The sequence below is a fragment of the Protopterus annectens genome, chromosome 5.part0 (genome assembly GCF_019279795.1).
Source record: "Protopterus annectens isolate FY-2018-M chromosome 5.part0, PAN1.0, whole genome shotgun sequence".
Classification (NCBI taxonomy): Eukaryota; Metazoa; Chordata; order Ceratodontiformes; family Protopteridae; genus Protopterus; species Protopterus annectens.
Genome location: NC_056735.1, coordinates 250,553,490 through 250,573,913, shown reverse-complemented (window position 1 = coordinate 250,573,913; position 20,424 = coordinate 250,553,490). Strand labels below are relative to the sequence as shown.

Genomic DNA, 20,424 nt, shown 5'->3' with positions numbered 1-20,424 from the left:
CTTTCCCAAAATCATCTTTAAGAGAGGCCCTAATTTGAAAAATCTACTGAAGACTAAAATCACTAGAATGTCAAACAACTTAGGAATATATAAGTGTGAATCTTGCAGATTTTATAAGTTCATAGAAGTGGGAACATCTATCAGTATCTATGATATAGTTTCATAGTTTGGTACTAGGCTATCTGCCCTGGTGCATTTATAAGCCTAGCCATAGTGATGTGGCTTTCACCGCCCCATGTAATGGTACAAGAGTGTACAGAATAGATTTAGCATACTATGCCTCTGTCTAGTAGTGACACAGTGAAGACCCCCTTACATAATAGAATTAGTTTACTGTACCTCTGTCTAGTAGTGACACAGAGATGACCCCTGGGGTAAACCTACAATCTCCCATCCACTCATCAAGATTTCTCTTGAAGAAAGTCAGTGAGGGGCTCTGCCTAACATAAACTGGGATTCTGTTCCAGAGTATGGGAAGCCTCTGAGTTATGAATCTGTCCCTCCAGCATGTCCTATTCATATTTGTGCGGAGGTTCAAATCTTTAGCTCTCATGGTTCTGATGGATTTGGATTTTTTGAGGTGGAGCATGTCCATCAATTTCTGATTGGACATGGCCTTGTACGTCAGACACAGATCACCTCTGAGTAGGCGGTATGCTACTGAATAGAGTTGGAGTTTCTTTAGTCTGGCAGCATATGACATATGTTGAAAACCCTTGATCCTTGTGGTGAGGTACATACCAAATGGGGCATTGTACTCAATCATGGGCCTGATAAGGGAGGAGTACAGGGGCACAATGACCTCCTTTGATCTGGATGTGAATCCCTTCATGACAAGGTGGGCAAGGTAGAAAGTCTTTCTAACCACTTTGGCAACGTGGATGTCAAATGAGAGGTCACTATCGACTTGGGTCCCCAGGTCTCTGATTACTTTTTCTGTACTCAGTGGGTTACCACCTATGTGATAATTTGTGGGCACTTTGTTTTTCCCAAAGGGGATGACTATACATTTTTTGGCATTTAGTTTATGGTATATAGAATAAGAAATAAATTCAACTGTAACGCAAAGTATGTAGTCTACCCTGCCAAATGCCAACAATGCCCCGAATACTATATAGGAACGACGGAACATAGATTCCGTGAACGCATTTATGAACATCAGTATGCCATCAGTAAAGGCAAGCAGGATAATGCCTTATCAAAATGCATCTTGATAGAAAAGGATCATACATTTAAATATTCAGTAATAGATTGTGTCTTGCATGATATTAGAGGGGGGGGGGGCTGAGAGCTTGAATTTGGAAGAATTGGAGTTATTCTGGCAAATAAAATTAAATCCATGCAGATATCCTGGATTAAATGACCCCTGTTCAATTAAGTGTTTGCTGAAGCTCAAACGTTTGGCAAGGTAGACTTGAAATGTTTAGCATATATACTTAATATTTATACTGGTATTGGATTTATGAAATATAGTGTAAAAAATTCCCTTTAGTGTATTAATTATTGAGCAGTAGAGCTGATTTATTTATTCATTTATTTAATTAATGTCCAAAACATCTAATTTTTAGAGCACCATGCCTTTAACTTTGTGATATTTTTAGGTATATAAATCTAAAGCATTGGCAAGGTATACTAGAAAGTGTTGCATTTATATGGGTACATATCTTATGAATTTTAGTGCAATAATGTTTTAAATAACTAATGATTATGTTGCACTAGTTATTGTGTACAGTTCAATATCTTTCAGTACTTTATCTTTTAGTACTTTTGGCTTTTAACTTTGTTTTTCACTTAGCTGTATATTTAAAAGCACAGGTTTTTAATATACACATTCATAGTTTTTCTGAATGAACTTTGATGGGTGGGGATTTATGATGTAATTAATTAGTTATTCAGTATTCCTTTCCCTGATTGTGAGGGGAGCATCATGTGATTTTTATGTAATGGCATAAAGTTATGTTTTTACTTTTTTTCAGTGTCTGATAAAGTTTGAACCAAGATTCAAATGAAAAGCATCTTATTAAATATGTTACAGCTCCATTAAATTTGTTACGGCTTTGTCCTAGTGCCCCGGCGTCTTTCTGTTTAGTTTCCATATATTTATAGATCCTTGTAAACAGTGTTGAAGCCAAATATTCACTGATGTTCTTAATTTGCAGAAGTGTTCTTGCAGAATGGCTGATAAAACTCTGGTGGACTCACAAGATAGCTACATTTTTGTAGTGGTTTGAAGTGCTCATTTGTGTGACATCATATCTTGCATTCACATAAGGATCACATTAACTTGAGCACAAATGCTTCCAGTAAAATGCTGAACTGGAAGTGAAGAGAGAGCATAACCCAATCATAGAAATACTTATTGACCTCAAATGATTCCAAGAAAAATGCTGAACTGTATTGAAAGAACATAATCCAATGACAGAAACACTGAGAAGTGTCCCGTCCTAGATACACTGATACGGTAAGAAAATACCTGTTATTTTGGGTCTTTTCTATGTAATGTGTAAAACTAGTCTTTTAGGACATTTACATTTTATACAAGTCATAAATACCCTTTTATAGTTATAGGGCAATGAATATCTATTTTTGACAGAAATTGTATCATATCTGACCCTTTCATGTTCTCAGGAAGACTGTATCTCTTAATGTCATTCTTCTTGATTCTGTTGTCAAATTAAGTTTATTTATTGTATTGTTTCCATGGAAACCGAACCTGGAATTCATATCCCAATATTTCATCTGTGTCTGAAACCTTTTTTTCTGTCACTCTGATATTCCAAGACAAACTGATGTCTTTAATGATTCTGCCTTATTGTTCATCATCTTCTTTCGGCTGTTCCCGTTAGGGGTCGCCACAGCGGATCACCTATTTCCATTTCTTTCTGTCCTCTACATCTTGCTCTGTCACACCAACCACCTGCATGTCCTCTCTCACCACACCCATAAATCTTATCTTAGGCCTTCCTCTTTTCCTGTTATTCTGCCTTATTGTTGTGACATGAAAATTCAAAATTTGATCTGACAAACCTGGATAGTAAAATAAATTTGTTTTAGTGTCATTTTAGGGATTATCACGAATGTGTTTCACCACTGCAGAAGATAAGAGAGGTTCCCTAGTCTGATGTGCATATATTTTCTTCAGCCAAAAGTTTTTTTTTTTTTTTTTTAAATGAGTTACATAGAAAAATGATGCTAACTCTTTATTTTTAGTCTTCACTTCAGAGTCTTCTTTTGAGATATTGTTTCAGTTACGATATCCTGCCACATTACAAAGGCATATGCTTTAGGTAAATTGTTCATCCTACAGATTGCTTGTAGACATTCCTGTCTGCACACTCGCTTTTGTGTGTGTGTGTGTGTGTGTGTGTGTGTGTGTGTGTGTGTGTGTGTGTGTGTGTGTGTGCGCGTGCGTGCCTGCATGCATGCTAGCAATCCTGCCATTCTTCTCTTATAGTGTTAAGGAGTGGACACTGAGTGAAGTCCCTCAAATTTAAATATTAATTTCTACTTAAAAATCCTCATAGTGTAGTATAGCAACTGTAGACATGAAATGCTCTGTGGTATGTGTGTGTCTGTATGTATCTATCTGATAAAAGCTTAACCTTTATCATTGAGCAGGACAGTATTGTAAATTATGCTGTTACTCAGTGGCTTTGCTAGGAGATAAAGGAATACTGTTTTCATCTTGTAATTTTTTTCTTTTCTCTTTTTAGGTTTTTGATAGCTCTGGATCATTCCTGTCCTATATCAACACCACAGCAGACCCTCTGTATGGGCCGCAAGGACTTGCTCTTACAACAGATGGACATGTTGTTGTGGCCGACTCTGGGAATCACTGCTTTAAAGCATACAGATATCTTCAGTAACAAAGAATGACTTTGGCTAGTCTAGAACCTTCCAACTGAGAGCACAGTGAAGGAAGAAATGAACTGCATAGCAGGAGTGTATGGTGCATGAACGGAAGTGCATCACACAGATTCTCTGCAATTGCTGTAGTTTAAGCCAATCAAAAAAATGAAAAAAACAGTGAAAATGTTTTATAATAATAATTATAGAAACATATATAATTATTATTTATGTATAAATGTACAGCTACTGAGGTGACAACCTTGCTACAAGAAAAAGTGAACTGAAAACCTGTAAAACATTATTTATAGATAAAGGAAACCACAAAACTGTAAGCCATTTCAAAGTTTTAACTTCTTTTACTACAATCTAACAAGGGATAGTATAAATGTTTCCCACCTCACAAAGTGAAGATCATTCTACAGGAGTTTTACACTAGTTCTTGTAAAGTTACAGTTCATGTTTAACAATAGTGTATGGTATAATATTTGTCATGCTGGAATAATTACTAATTACATTCAGCTGGCCCACCTACATTAGACCACAAGTAAAGCGTTTCCAGCTCCAGAGAAGCGGTATTCCCATGGCATGTATCTAAAGAAGCATTATTGCAATTATAAAATGGCTTGTTTTTGAAAAGAAGAACATAGTTAAAATGATTTTTTAATGCATTCCTAGCTGCTTTTTTGACAAAGTCTAATGGTATATTGTGATGATGTTCCTGCTGAATGTATTCAGGCCATTAGAGTGATTGCCATTTTAAAATTGGCAGAGCAATATTGTTGATATTTCGCATCTTCAGGTAATCAGATAAATCAAGATGAAGGAAAAAGAAAAAGTGTACAGAAGTGTGAGCACAAGCATTTCTTTTCCCTGCTTGCTTATCATAGCAAAATAGCAAGTGGCATCTTGTTCATTAACTATAACAGTCATGTTTACTGAGGACTCCCATGGTCTGCTTGTGATGACCTCTGTTAATAGGTCAAAGTCTAGAACTGTGAGGCAGCTAGTACATATCAGAATTCTGTCTAGCTTATTGGTTCCATGTTTAATCAGAGAGGCATAGTGTTTGTTTTACACTGCATTTGATGAACACAAGCTGTAGGGGTTTGGAAATAAAGCCCCCCCCCCCAATCCAAATTGAAGATGGCACAATACTTTTTCAGTTTACTGTTTGTAGAATTTCAGTGCCCATGACATAGTTAACATTTTTTCTGACAATATACATTTTAGGCACAGTTCATGTTTGTACGTGTCAGGTGGAGGTAGTGTCATTGACTGGCATGTTTATTTGGCTCAAAATTCTTAACATGGTTGTCAAATTATTGATGAATGTAATGCTGTTACAGTGGCGCAGTATGCTTAAAAGGTAAATTATTTTAAAAATTGCAATATTGTTTTACTACTTCGGTATGTTTTCTTGAGTTATGTACTGGAGAAAAAACTCTTCTCATTAAAAGACAGATATATTGAAAGTGCAAAACTGCTAATGTCAAAGCCGATCAGCCACCAAGTCTTTTTTATTTTTTATTTTGCTATAAGCAGAGTTCTTTGGTCAGAGAGCAAGCAAAAGGCTTAATTTGTGACTTGCTGAAAATCAAGGAAAATGTATTTCATTAGGAGTGCTGCAGTTTAGGATTGTATAGATTATGACCCAGGTTCATGTGTTTTGCTATAATTTTGAGTTGTGCCATTTGACTTGATTTTAATTTTTTGTAAGATTTACATGAAAAATAGGCATAATTGATATGACTTCACCTGTTCAGGCTTCATTAACTCCTTTATCATTGCAATCAATTCCAAAGTGATACACAATTACACCATAACTAAAACATGCTAAATTTACATGCAGTGCGATTACATCACAAAGGGCAATACTCATCTTTTAATCTGAGTTTATGCAGTGGTAAAACAATGATAATGAAACATGAAAAAAAAAATACGTTTGCCAAATGACCACAAGTTTGGAGATGTGGCACAGAAGTGCCTGGAGTTTAGCATTCTAGTAGAATCTGTTGGAAGATAACCCTGAAAAAAATCATTTGAAGTAAGTCTGGATTTTACATTTATTGAGTTACAGTAAAAGAGAACTTTTTACAGAAACACATTATTGACATAATTTAAAAAAAATCCTGGGAATGGTAGAACAAGAAAATGGCTGCCTCGTTTAAAGGCAACATTGCCTCTAAAGAACAGACTGCATTATCATTACCAAATGTTTGACAGCAGTGGGCAGCAAATGTGTTAGTGTTTGGTCAGTATAGATCAGTAGTCTAGAGCAGCTGCAGAAAAACAGCCGTCCAGAGTAATGAAAAATCTCTGCGAGATTTCACCATGGTGGTATGCAAACTGCTTGGAAGCATGCCATTTTTCTTCTAAGTAAGTCTTTTGGAAGTGAAGGCAGTACAAAATGATGCAGAAAGATTCTCAAGTGTAAACTAGAGAAGATAAAGCTCTGCTTCCTTCAGTAGTGCCAGGAGACATAGTATTGGTGTCTAGGAAGTGCTTCCATGAGCATTTCTGATTACTCCATTTCAGGTATTTATTTACAAATGTCATGATAATAAGATAAGTACTAATGGATAATTTGGATTTGTGATGATGTCTTGACAATTTATCAGAGGTACACATAACTGCCATCACAGGGTTGCCAAGTGTCAAGGAATCTCAAAATACCAATAGCAAGCCCCCCTCACACCATGTAGAGAGGTGTACTCCATGAACACCTTGCAATATTATTTACTCAACTTCCAGGTCACATCACAATGAAGATAAAGGGAACAACTTCCAGGTCACATCACAATGAAGATAAAAGAAATAACTTGGGTTTTGGTAAAACTCTGTTATTTTCCTTTCTAAATTGTCTACTGAATTCATTTTTTTTTACTAAACACATTACACTAAACTTTATGATTTAAGTGCTTGTGGTTAGGTGAAAAAGGTATTTATTTATGCAGGTTGAGTCTGTCACACATGTAGCATGCCACATATCACATAATTTTAGGGTAAAGTAATGTAAATTAGTGGGCCCATTTCCAAAAAAAAAAAAAAAATACTTACTCTAGGTGTAAGTGACTACCTCCAGAGTAAGGCCTACCTGTAAAGCAGGCTTACACCAGGGACAAGGTTCCAAAAGACTTTCTCTTGGGACAAGTGACTTCTTTGGTGTAATATACTAGAGTAGGTCACTTATACTGTTAGCAAGTATATGTAGTATATACTAGATATACAAAAACAGAGCAGTGCATCACATAATGTATCTCATATATATTGCAAGAACAAACATTTGCACTAGAGGTATTGACTCACTTTCTAGAGGCACATCCAGAACTTCATAAAGCATGCCAGTACTGCAGAACTGAATGGGGAATCTGCTCTGCAAAACTGCCATCTGTCTCAGATGTGGTAGCAGTTTGATTTTTTTCTGTCCATCTGCTTACGTTTTATTTAAAATTGAAGTTGTCATAGGATATTTTTTTTCATTATCCTTGCTCTCATGCCTAATACTAAAATATGTGTACATTTAGAAGTAAGATGTTGAAATGTCTGTGTCACTCCTTATGAATACCTAAATGTTATAGAAATCGGGAAACATTTTTAAGCCATTATCCAGCATACCCCAGGAATAAGGTGCTACACTTTAGCTAGCTTGTCCTTGATAAATGCAATAGAATATCAGTAAAAAAAGACTGTAACTTTGGAATATGCATCATAAGTGGCCTAGGTGAGTTTTATGTAACTGATTGATCTGTAAGCCATAATTTGAAGAAACACATTTGCCTAAGGCCTAAATGTATCCACTTTCCCAAAGGTGGCCTAGAGGCAAGCTGTTAACCTTAGTGACTTCTTAATGACTATTTCATTATATTCCTATGAAGACAAAATGACCTTGTATTGCTGTGTTGTATTCCATTTCTAGTTAGCTTTTATAAACTAAGAAGTAAAGCTAGATCACGGAAATGTTTCTAAAAATGGTATCTCAAGATCACTCAAAAACATAAGGCCTCAAAATTAGCTTTTTTCACTGTATAAATATATGCAGACAAGATATATGAATGAAAAATGCAACACTATGTCATTTAAGTTATGGTATGGTGCTATACAGTCTAACGTATATAGTGCAGAAATGCAGATCTTCAGAGATGTGAGTCAACTCAGATCCAATTCTGGAAAGATGTTACAAAGCAAATATCAGATCAGCATTTTATGTAAATAAGTAGCATATAGCATACAACATTATTTGCTTTAATCACATGAGAAGTGCAAACCGTATCACAATATGAGTCTGTATTAGAAGACCAAAGTTTTAAATATTCGGACACCATATGAGCGACACCATATGAGCGAATATTTAAAACCTTGCAAGTGTGAACAGAGATTGCCATAGAGAATTTTTCCCTTTACTTCAACGTAATGCGATCTCGGAGTTGGTATAATTAAGTAGTGAGGGGTGCAGGGGAGCTTGCCCCCCTGCTCAGACTGATCGGGTAGGTTTTTCTTTTATTTTTATGTTTTTTTATTTTGCTTTTGATGTTTTACATCTTCACTCATATGATGTCGCCCATATGGTATTCGAAGGTGTAAAACTTTGATCTTATAATATAGACCCCACAATGTATGTTAATATTTACATTTTTTTTTTATGCCGGTTCAACATCTGTGAATTTTCAGGCCTCATGATCCCTCAGACTATTTGTAGGGAAGCCTCCTTTCTTCCTTAAAGAAAGCTACTGGGTATAAACCTTCACCACTCAAGACTGTTCAGTTCTTTTCGGAGCAAGGCATCCATACCAGCTAGTTCCCAGGTAGGGCAGTAGTTAGTCTGCAAGTGGTAATACTTTTCAGAGAAAGGTTTGGCTCCTTACCCAAGATATTGTGATTGGCTTTGAAGCAGTGAACTTGTCTGCTTCTGCAGGTGAAGTCTGAACTCTTGTCATGGCACATCCGCTGTGTTACAGCTAGTGAAGTCTGAACTCTTGTCATGGCACATCCGCTGTGTTACAGCTAGTGAAGTCTGAACTCTTGTCATGGCACATCCGCTGTGTTACAGCTAGTGAAGTCTGAACTCTTGTCATGGCACATCCGCTGTGTTACAGCTAGTGAAGTCTGAACTCTTGTCATGGCACATCCGCTGTGTTACAGCTAGTGAAGTCTGAACTCTTGTCATGGCACATCCGCTGTGTTACAGCTAGTGAAGTCTGAACTCTTGTCATGGCACATCTGCTGTTACAGCTAGTGAAGTCTGAACTCTTGTCATGGCACATCTGCTGTGTTACAGCTAGTGAAGTCTGAACTCTTGTCATGGCACAATTGCTGTATTACAGCTAAGCTCAGAGTTTCTACCAGGAGCTATGGCAGCAAGATTAGTACCCAAACTCACTATGGTCTGCCCCTCCTGGCTAACCAACTGGTGTATGAATGTTTCCCCCAAAGTGGACATGATCACCTTCCGTCAAGATCATTCATTTGTTAGTGAAGTACTTTAGCAAACTTGTTTAGATGGTGCTGGGTTGCTCAACAAATAGACTCCCCCATTGATGGGTAACCACTTTTAGCAACTTAGTTATCTATCTAGCTTATCTATAACAGCATAACATGCTAGTTTGCAGAAATATAAAGCTATACTATAATGGGAATTTGTGCAATAAGTGAACAGCTATATAAAACTAGAGAGTTTCATTTCTATATATTAACTGAAATTCTTGAAAGGAGTTTCTAGCTGTAAATTGTCAGATTCAGTACTAATTTTATCCCTTTCAGATCCTTTATCACGGGACTAATGTACTAAGACCCTGGACCCCAATATATCTCCCTTTTACTGTTTTGTAGACCACATTTCATAAACATCCATGCCTACATCTTGTCAGTAGTAATAATAGAAATTATTTTTTTCTGACAGCATTAGCTATGCCGTAGTGTGAAGCCATGTGAGTGCTTTGCATTATTCTGTCAGTGCTTTACCAGGTAACCATCTACAATGCGGTACCTGCTTCAGCTAGTCCCATAATACTGAGACTGAATAGACAAACTGATTTAGCCGTACTAGGTCTGAGATGGCCATTTTTTCTGAGGTATGATGATCTTGTAGTTAGTATTTATATGTTTAGGGTGCAGGGCGGCAGACGTGTTAAGTTAAGGAGAAGGGTGATGTTTGATATTTGCTCTTCTACATTTCTAGTCTTTATTTTTTGGAATGTCACCACTCTGCATTACAAGTGCTGTCATTTCATCCGGAAGCTGCTTTATGATTTATTCAGCAAAGCCAGCAGGGAGTTTACTTTTCAATACTATCAGGGCAAAGTGATTTTTGCTTTTTGAGCCGACCTGTGACTGAATCCAGGTTTAGGCAATTTTTGGGGTTATTATTTTATAGTATTTGAAATAGGTGACATCTCTATGTCCTTGACAATAATGAGTATGTAAAGCAAGTGGAGAGAGAGAGAGTCTTTTGTATCGCTGCCTGCATTCTTATAACCAAATAATGTTTCTGTGTAAGATAGTGGGATTTAGAAAAGTATATACTTGTGCAAAAGTACAAGCTGAAATGGCAAATCATTATTAAGAAAAACAAGCAGGGATAGCAGCCCTGCTAGTGATTTTAGGGGTATGCATTTACTGTTTATAAACAAACACAGTGGCAGCAAGCACTAGTGGGCATTCTGTGCTGCTATGACCTTACATAATTGCACATCAGTTGTTTGGTCAGAGAAGAGAGTAGGATGTATAAGTAAAAAACTCTGTATGACGACTAGTGTAGTACTGCACTAGGATACCTCATTCTCTGAGAAAGCAAGAAGTTTCAGATTAGGTCACACGGGGTCAGAAGTAATTTCTGGCATCTAAGATCATGTTAGAGACACAAGTAGCAACTTGAGACTCTGCTCAACAGGGGCCAAAAAAATCACAGGATTCTGAGGGCAAGTGTATTGATTACAGCTATGGAGAGGCTGTTTATGATTATTGCCTCTCATTAATCCAATGTGTGATTTTAGAAAATGTAGGCAACACTGAGCCTGAAGTTGGCTTGTCCCATTGTTTAACTCCGGGATGTCCAGTGCAGTTTTATGCAGAAAGTGAGTGGAATTACCATAAAATAATTTCTGTAGTTGTCCTGTGCAGTGCACAGATGCTATTTCAGAAGTTATTTTTCAGATTTTCCTCTTGTCATGCCTCAGCCTGATGTCACTGCAGTGTCAAGTTTGGTAGGGGCAATGGCATGGCAGCAATGGACAGACTGCACTAAACCCTTTTGCAGCTTAGTCCAGCATTCCAAAACACACAATTATTCACAACAGCTCCAAGTGGAGTATGTTTTGAGAATCACAATTTCTGGCTAAAAGCCTAAACATGTTAGTACAGAAGAACACCTACCTTCTGACTAAACTATCTCAGTCAACCAAGTATGTAAATCTGATATTCACCCTGTTACTGAACTTTATTGTGAAGTATCAGTGGACAAACCTGAAGGCTGCATGTAGACTTACCTCATTTGTATTGTTTAAGAAACACTATGTGGTATGTTAGATCACAATGTGGATTTAGTAAGCACTGAATAGTCTTATATAGTCATGCATCTCTGCTCTTATTTTGTGACAGTAACAACATTAAGTTAAAATCCAGTAAGAAATCTTGAGATCTAGTATATGAGACTAGATAGTGTGATTAGAAGTAACAGTATATTGTTTTCAGATCATTTATTTTGTTGTTGTCTAGTAAATGTCTCGTGTGAAGCACAGTGAAAACAGTGGCCTGCGTATGTATATTCTGCTTGCATTTAATTATGAAATTACATTAATACTGTTATATTGGTGACCTCTTTTTCTGCATTTTTTATTTTTTTCATTTATGTATTGGTAACTTGAGTATGCAAACTGGTCATTCTCAGACCATTTTCAGCCATGACTCCGAATGCCAGAGTGACTGCAGAGCACATGGAGGGTTTAGAGTGATCAGTTAGTTGTAGTGGTTTTGGGGAGGTGGCCGTTGATTGGAGTACCTGGTAAAATTCCATGCGACCAAGGTATAAATACAAACTTTGCACAGGCAGTAACCAGACATCAGCATTGAACCTTGTATCCTAGAACTGTGAGGCAAAGACCTTAGCCCTCAGCCGGCATGCAAGTTAATAAAGAGAGTCAGTGTCCTCAAAGTAGTATCTAGTTCAAAAACACTCTGGATATTGTCACTTTTTCACTAAAACATCTCCATTTAGCATGTAATTTTGTCCCAAAGTTCAGCACTTCTGTTCATCTGAAAGGCCACAAGAGATGCATTCCCATGTGGGCTTTATCAAGCTCAATGTGGTGATTAATAATAAGGGAGGGATCCAACAGTGCATTGAAATATTTGCAGATGTACCTGTTAGCTTGGGTGACCAAAAGGACAAGATGTATTTAATGGATCAGCACTGTATAACCTCTGAGGTGTACCAAGTCACATCATGTGAGATTTGTTTGGTTTATTTTCTGGTCTTTTGACTTATTTCCACATGAGATTTGGGTCATACTGCAGGGATGTTAGGCTATATTTACTACCAGTGCTGGAATTAATGGAGCAATGCATTCATGTGGAATATGGGCAGCAGCACTTAAGATCAGTGACAAGGTCATCGGTAAACAACCAAAATAAGATAGGATCAAAAATGGATCCCTTAGGAACTCCTGACTTAAAGTGACAGACATCATGGACAGGTGTCTTACCAAGAGCTTGAAATGTTTTGTCATGCACATGACCACAAAACGAGCACATGCTTTGTTTCAAATTCAAGTTGATCCAATCTCCTCAGTTTGAGCAGAAGCCCTATTAAAAAATACTAAAAAGAGCACTACTGAGCAAAATGGGGCCACTGACATTGTAGTGAGTCATCAATGAAATCATCCTGAGGGAACCTGTCTGTATCCTAACTTCATGAATACTTTAGCTTGTAGTTGAAAAACGTTGGAGCAATGGTCTGCCAGAGAGGATGAGAAAGAGGCTTTGGGCAGATAAACAATGTCCTCTTCCGGTGTGGTGAGGGGGGTGGGGGTATGAGCCCAGTTACAAGTGATTATATGTCAATTTGATTGCACTGAACAACCTATTTAAAGATGGCATCTCTGCTTCTGGCTCCATAGTTTAACTCCTAAGCCCTCTAGTACTAATCTAATGCCCTTATCTTTGTCCACTTTCAAAAGAATAACTAGCAAGCAGCAGTTAACATTATTACTTCAGTTCCATTTTAAACTGTATGGTCATTCAGATGAGTTACATGCTCATGGTCTCAAAATGTTGGCATCTGTGATTGTAAAATCATTAAATTATATCAGCACACTGGACACAGATATTTGGGTATCTTGATTCCAGTACAGCAAGACACAAACACATTAGAAATAATTTGGTCAAATCTGATTCAGGCAAGAATAGATATTGGCACATAACATTATAGTCTCACTTGTGAACATGGAAAGAAGTCAATTTCTTAGTGTTATCAACTCAAAATTTTAGAAGTATCTCAAAATGTATGGATTTGTACCATCTCTGACTCCATAATCTGCATATAAAGTGGTGGCTGGGGTGGCTTTCAGATTCTAGAACCTTGGCATATGTGCCTATTGTCACCCATCTCTGTTAAACTTTGTGTAATACTTAGAGTGGATTCATTAATAGTATTAACTAAGGCCTGTCATACATTCTCTTTGTATGACACTATTCTGGCATGAGAATCTGAAATGTCTGCCTCATGTTATACCAAATGATTCTGAGAAGCAGAAACAGTGCTACTTCTGTCATCTAGTTTCTGTTTTTTTTAAAATGAACTTAAATCCACTAATGAAGCTTGCAGTTTGCCTTCTTTGTCAGTACCTAATCCTGTTGACAAGCAGAATGATTTGACATCCTGAAGTGTGTCCCCCCCCTCACTTTATAATATGAAGAAGTTTAAACTTCCCTTTATAGAATATGAAGAGTCCTATTTTTATTTCTACCCATGCACCTAGCAAACGGTGATCTTTCCAAAGCATTCAAATGGTTTCTGCCCATACGTTTAACTACACAATATCCAGTGCAAAGCCTGCCTTGGTCTTCCTCTGTACTGAATCTTTCTTGCACCATATTTAGCATTTTATATAAGGATATTGGACCGACCTCAGGTGTTGCTATTCCTTAGACTTAACTTGTCATCTGCACAAAGTCCATTGCAGTGTGGCTAAGTCTCCCATTTTAACTTCTGCTTGCTCTCCTTTGTAGATAGCCAACTTTATTTGAGAATGGATTCCTTCCACACTAGATCTGCATTTTTTCCCAACAAACATTTTGCTTATTGCACAGTGCATCACTTGTGAGCATATGTGATCCAAAACAGGTAACTGTATAGGCATACAACTTCATATTGCTTGAGCGTGCTGAGACACCACAGACTAATGTTATAGCACTTTCAGTCCTATCATTTGTCATTTTTTTTTTCATTTTAATGGCACCTGTAGTAGTGAAGAATGGCTTTTTGGTAATTAATTCATGTTCACATACCATTACACCACAACTTTTTATATGCATCTGGATTTTTTACATTTTTATTTCTGTGTCAGATTTGTAACTAGGTCAATCCTCTTGAATGAGTCAGTCTCTTACCAAGATTAACATGAGTATGCAATGAAAATGAGTGACTGTGCGAATGTGTGTACAGAATTGACAAATGTTTATATGATATATATAATGTATATTTAATGCCTCCGCAAAGTCCTTTGAAATAAGATTGTAGCTTTATAGCAGTCCATGTTGAGATATTATTTCTTAGTGTAGCTGATCTGCCTCTTAAAGACAAAGTAATGTAACATATTTATGGTTTCAATGTTCAAATATTTTTCATGTTGAGTATATTGTGAAATGCCTCATTAATGTACAGACTATTAAGAACTCAATCTGTTCTGTATCCTATTCATTGTTTTATACCTTTTTTTTCTTTTTTCAAGTGATTGCATTGCCACAGATATGCTAGGGGGTAGGCTGCTGGTTTGCTAGTGGTTAACTGGTGGGTTTATGGAATGTCATTATGAGTTTCAATTGGTGTCTTCCTTCTGTAATGTATTTATCCATGTGCCAGATATGGATTGCTTAACCAGCTGAAGATGAAGGAAATAACTTCTAAATGTTGATGCAAACTGACTTGTCCAATTGTGTTAACATCTTTTAGGTGAAGTTAGAATAATGTTGAAAAAAAACAGAAGTGCCATTCATGAGACTTAATGTTTTGCCAGAGAAATTCAGGTGGATGGAGTTCATCAGCTGTGCAAGAATACAGTTATGATGCAATATCTTCTAGTCATTATTTAGTTTTCATTTGTTAACCAGGTAAATGGGTATCTTCATGGTCCCTTTTTAGCCTTAAACAAGGAAGAGTGGGAAATGCTAAATTCTTTATGTACAGAGAGAAAGTTATTGTAAACAAGCAGCTGTCTTGTTTTTACTATGTGGAAATAAACTGTAGTATCTGGAGAAAATATACACACATACAAAAATAATAATAATAATACATGTCACGATCTAGAGTGGAATATGTATACATTAAGGTGCATTTGCCTCACTGGATACTTAATTAGCCAGTCTAATATGCCTTTTTATTGTTTTATATCACTCATTTTAACTTTCTAGTCTGGGCTATTAACCTCAGTAATTACAATGTAACACAACACAGCCTGTTGCTTAATGCTCAACACTGGGAGTGGTTTGCTCCTCCAGCTAGTTTTCCAGATACAAATCCTAATGCATGTTTGACATCTAAGGATGTGTTATTAAGACATGCCACATCAACCCAAATTATGAGATACAAAATGTTGCCGAGAATGAAGTCATAAGGAATTATAATATTATTATATTTTTTTCTTTTCCTTGCTTGATCGTTTAAGTTAACAGAGTTAGTGTTACATGATGATATAAAAGTTTGACACATTAAATGTTTCAAAAACTTTAATTAATAGTTTAGATTTTATGGCAAGAAAGCGACACAGCTATAACTATGTGGCTAACTTAGCAGCTTAAAAACCAGTGTCAGCACAGTGCAAAAACAGAAAATGGGGACTTGGTACATAGTGACTTGAGTTGAATACTGATCTCAAATCATTCAATATTAGTATTTAGTCTGAACATAACTGTTCCAGGTAATCATAACTAATTGAGCAAACTAGGACAGTTACAAATGTGGGTTTGCATAACAAGTTTAATCCAGTTATGTCTGTGTTAACTATAATCACCACCAGAGGTGAATCTGAGATTTTAGGAATTATACATTAGGTTTATAAATGTAGTCACTTCTCCCCTAAGTGTACCCCCAAATGAAGAAATTGTATATTTTGCACAGCATCCCTTTTCCAAGAAAAACCATCATGAAACGGCAAGGTTAAGCAATCAGCCAATCAGGCATTTTGGGGGGAAAATTAGTAAAATTCATAACTTCAGAAATTAGAACAATTGCAAGTATGCCATTTTTTAATTTAAATTGGAATACATCTTATTGCATAAAGTAAATTATTCAAAAAAGTGTGTGCTACATATATGGCATATGCCTGGTTATGCCTGTACCCACCACCAGCTACACCCCCTTCTTTGATGATGTTAAATCTTTTAGAATTAAAAGCATTATTGTGGGTGCAATTCATTTTTTTACTGTAGAAAGTTATGGGTGAATTTATCCTCACAGACAAACAGGCAGTCAAACTCAGCACTGAAGTGGTTGATGCCAAATTCATTATAGTTAGATGTAAACTCAACAGGTCTTAATACACCAGCTCCTTAAAATAAATATCTGTTGATCTGGTATTTGAATGTGCCTCTGTTGCTGTTGTAAAGCTCCCACTGCATATTATTCCACCCATGCTATCAATGTGGTTGAGTTATAGAAAAGCAGTGTGTCAGACATGTTGGGAGGAAATTATTTTTAGTAGCTTTTGAATTGGACAGTCATTGTTGTTGTAGAATTTTAAAGATGCAGCAGAAACAATGGATGTAGCATTTGTTAATTTCCTCATATTTGGGGTTAATGGATCACATGCCCACAAGTAAACTATGAATATTAATCTGGTGTGAACTTTAACAACAGGGAAACCTGAGGCTAAACAGTCCGCTCTGATCACAAATAGATCTAACAATATGTAGCCCTTACCCCAGCAGGGAAGGGTTGATTTCTGGAAGCTTGCCAACATGAATAAAGATGAATAAAACAATTTAAGCCTATTCTGGAGTTACAATGCTAATTTTTTTCCTGTCAGGAGGGTAGTATGGGCTGCATGTAAATGAGGACAGATTGTTTCTGACCTAGTCACACAACAGTGCCATACGCCTAATTTACATTTATTACATCTGTTTAACATGACAGCTTAATAAATTGCTTCGCTAACACTTTGCCTGTCTTTCTGCCATTCATTTTAGTTATGCAGTGCTAAATTTTGTTGCAATTAAAAAATATACTGTATTTATTTTTAACGATGTATAAAATTTCTCTTTAATTTCCATTTAGTTTTGATTGTTATAATTTTTGCCGCTTTCTTTAATCTTCTATCCAATATTCCAATATACTAGGTCTCCTGAATTTTATTTTAATTTTGTTTGCAAATCACCAGGCATGTCAGACTTAATTTGAGACCAAATAAATCTTAGGATCACATTAGCTAATGATACCTGTAAACCAGGATTTTGAAAAGTCATTGTCCATTCCCATTTTCTCAGTTCTTATAATATCCCAAATGTTCATGTCATAATACAGTCATGTCTCCTCAGGGTCTTCATCTAATAAGCAAGGTAATGTTTGTGAAAAATAACATATTAGATAAAACTGTCTAACAGACTATTGTGTCATTTTATTTCAGAGTAGCAGTGAGCACAAAGCTAACCACTAATCATATTTCAAATTTAAGTTAGGGTGACACTTCTATCGAGTGTTCATGGAGGTTATAAGTGGCTTGAAACATATCTCATCTGCTGTATTTCTTTACCCATAAACGGTGCTTATGCACACCACTGTGGAGGGATAGAGTTCCTGGATTAGCTTATTTCTTTACATTCATTCATTCTTACCTAGGAGATAATGTAGCATGACTGCGGTATGTACTGAACAATGATTCTTGGCAACTTGGACTGGGATTCACTGAGATGTGGATTTGGCTAAACAAGGCTTGTGCTGTATAACATTGATGCACTGCACTGCTCTGCAAAGTGGAAATAACTGTCCAAACAGAGACAGTCTCTGCTGCTGAGCTGCTGGTCATGCATCAATATGGTCATCAGAGCAAGCCTTAAACATTGCAAGCTAACCAAAGTGGAGAAAGTGGCACCTTATGGAGCAAGGTAGTGACCAATTACATGCTAGTGTGGATCTTTTGATAGCTGAGGGAAACAAGTATCATGAGTCAGTACATGTTGGAGCAGGTCATCAGTAAGCGCCACTTACAACTAAGCTGCAGCACAGTGCAAACACCTGCTATCAGCTGTCCAGTTACCTGGGCACGTATTGGTTCCATTCAAGAGGTTGATTGAGGAGTATTGAACAACAGGAAATGGGAAAATATAACAAGCAGAGTTGCACACACAAGAGTGAAGAGAAGGAAAGGTAAGGTGCATCTTTTATGGAGATGGATACCACTTTTTTTATATTTATGTAGTGAGAAAGGATGATAAAGAGGGAGATGAAATGGAGGGTGAAGTGAGGGAGAAAGGTGGACAGTGAGGGCACACAAAACAATTCAGGCAAACAGGGTGGCTGTGTGCACAATAGGAAGGAGAGATATGAGCTGGACACTGAAGATGGTTCAAATGGGTCATTGATTGGTGGCGGGACAGAGATAGCTCTGGTGGCCTAATGACAGGGGAATATAGGTCAAGAGCATCTGCTTTTCACTCACGAAAGAGTATGGAAGTGGAGACCCAAAAGGCCACTGGACCATCAAGCACTTCCTGCTGCACCAATGGTTTAGCCATGTCATAGAATCGAGCTGGGCTACCTGTGAGGGAGGAGAAGTCAGACCTACCCGATGAGGCATTCCCTAGCTTTTCATATGCCACAGGGATAAAGGCTAGTAGAAGCTGATGTCCCTATAGTTCCTCGACTTTATGACCTGCAGGAGGGAGATTCAAAGAGAAGGATGATATTACTGAGCATGTCTTACAAATGGTACAGATAATTCAGTTTGGCAGATATGTGCCACAAGTCTTATCTGCTTTCTACTTAACATGAAATTGATGTGCAGTACAGACTGGGAATTGTCCCTTTCCCTACTGTTATGCAGTCTGAGAGTAGGTATATATAATTATCAAGGGATGTGTGCAGACTTGTGCTTCATTTTTTTTAGATTAATCTTTTTTGTTCATTAGTTTGAGCATTCACTGTTTTGTTAAGTTATTACACTCAGAAACACGCACACATATGTATAGATAGATAGACATAGGTAGGTAGACAGACAGATATCCAGATACATTAGTAATCAGACTCAGTGCTCCACACTACCTGGCAGTTAATGGAATGGTTCTCCTTATTATCCACATACAGCAGGTGAGGCCTTTATTGCCATGTGTGCAATGTGTAGAAATTATTGCTTTTGGGAGCTGGGCACTGTCATAGAAGGAAAGTATACTAGTGTATCTGTTCCTTGTGTGCTTGGGAAACAGATGCTTTCATATCAAAAATGTGTTGAGTAATTTGCAGGCCAGTTGTCTACTGTATGAACAATGCACATCCTAGCAACTACAAGTGCAGGAAATCAGCATTATTTTTTTAATTTATTTTATTTATTGACGTTTATTTGCCAGGAATGTCTGAATGTGTAATAAATGCCCATTTTCAATGGAGATCCAAGGAGAAAAGCTCCCGAAAGTTAAATAACATCAAGTAAAACATTAGTGCAAATGTAATTATAAAAGCATATATGCATACAGTTTGATAGTTGAATACATAGAATATATATATATATATATATATATATATATATATATATATATATATATATGGTTTGTTATGGAAATTTCGAATCCACATCGGTTGAACGTTTAGAACTTCGAACCTAAATGTCTGATTCGAAACTTCGCATAGTAAACAAATGCGAACATGAAAACATAATTCAATGTTTTCGACATAGAAAGTGATGTCAAGTCACCTTCTGCTATGCATATTAACATACCATTGAACTAAACATTCAATGGTACGTTAAATCCAGTATTTTGCGGGGGGGCTTTGCCCCCCCCCTGCACCACCCACACCCCCTGCCTATTAAATATACCAATTCCGAGATCACACTAGAGTGAGGAAATGGGCTAATTCTCTGTTCCTCACTGCAGCACGACCTCAATTCACAGTGTTGGTACATCGATTCTCCTATGGTTGAGTGCACCATGCAGTTCGAACATATGAGAACCAGGATTCGATTAACTGAACCATTCAGACCATGATTTTGAACACACAGTGTTCGACAGCATGACGTTCGCACACACCATAATGAACCTATATATGTATACTCTACTATGCTGGGAATAAAGATAAAAAGATACAAGTCCCCCCCTAAGAATATGGAGTGGGCTGGTGTTGAAAGGTATAGACAGTATGATGAGAGGTTAGGTTAG

The 20,424-nt window shown here is 37.0% G+C and overlaps 1 protein-coding gene across 2 annotated transcripts in view; it reads left to right on the top strand.

The window, feature by feature from the left end:
• TRIM3 (tripartite motif containing 3) overlaps window positions 1-17,214 on the top strand; it is a 1,155,987-nt gene extending 1,138,773 nt beyond the window's left edge. For both annotated transcript variants that reach the window (XM_044072220.1, XM_044072219.1), the window contains exon 12: window positions 3,714-17,214. In XM_044072220.1, the coding sequence (XP_043928155.1) occupies window positions 3,714-3,866 (153 nt within the window). In that variant the 3' untranslated portion in view covers window positions 3,867-17,214. The remainder of the gene's footprint in view (window positions 1-3,713) is intronic.
• Window positions 17,215-20,424: the final 3,210 nt, after the last annotated feature.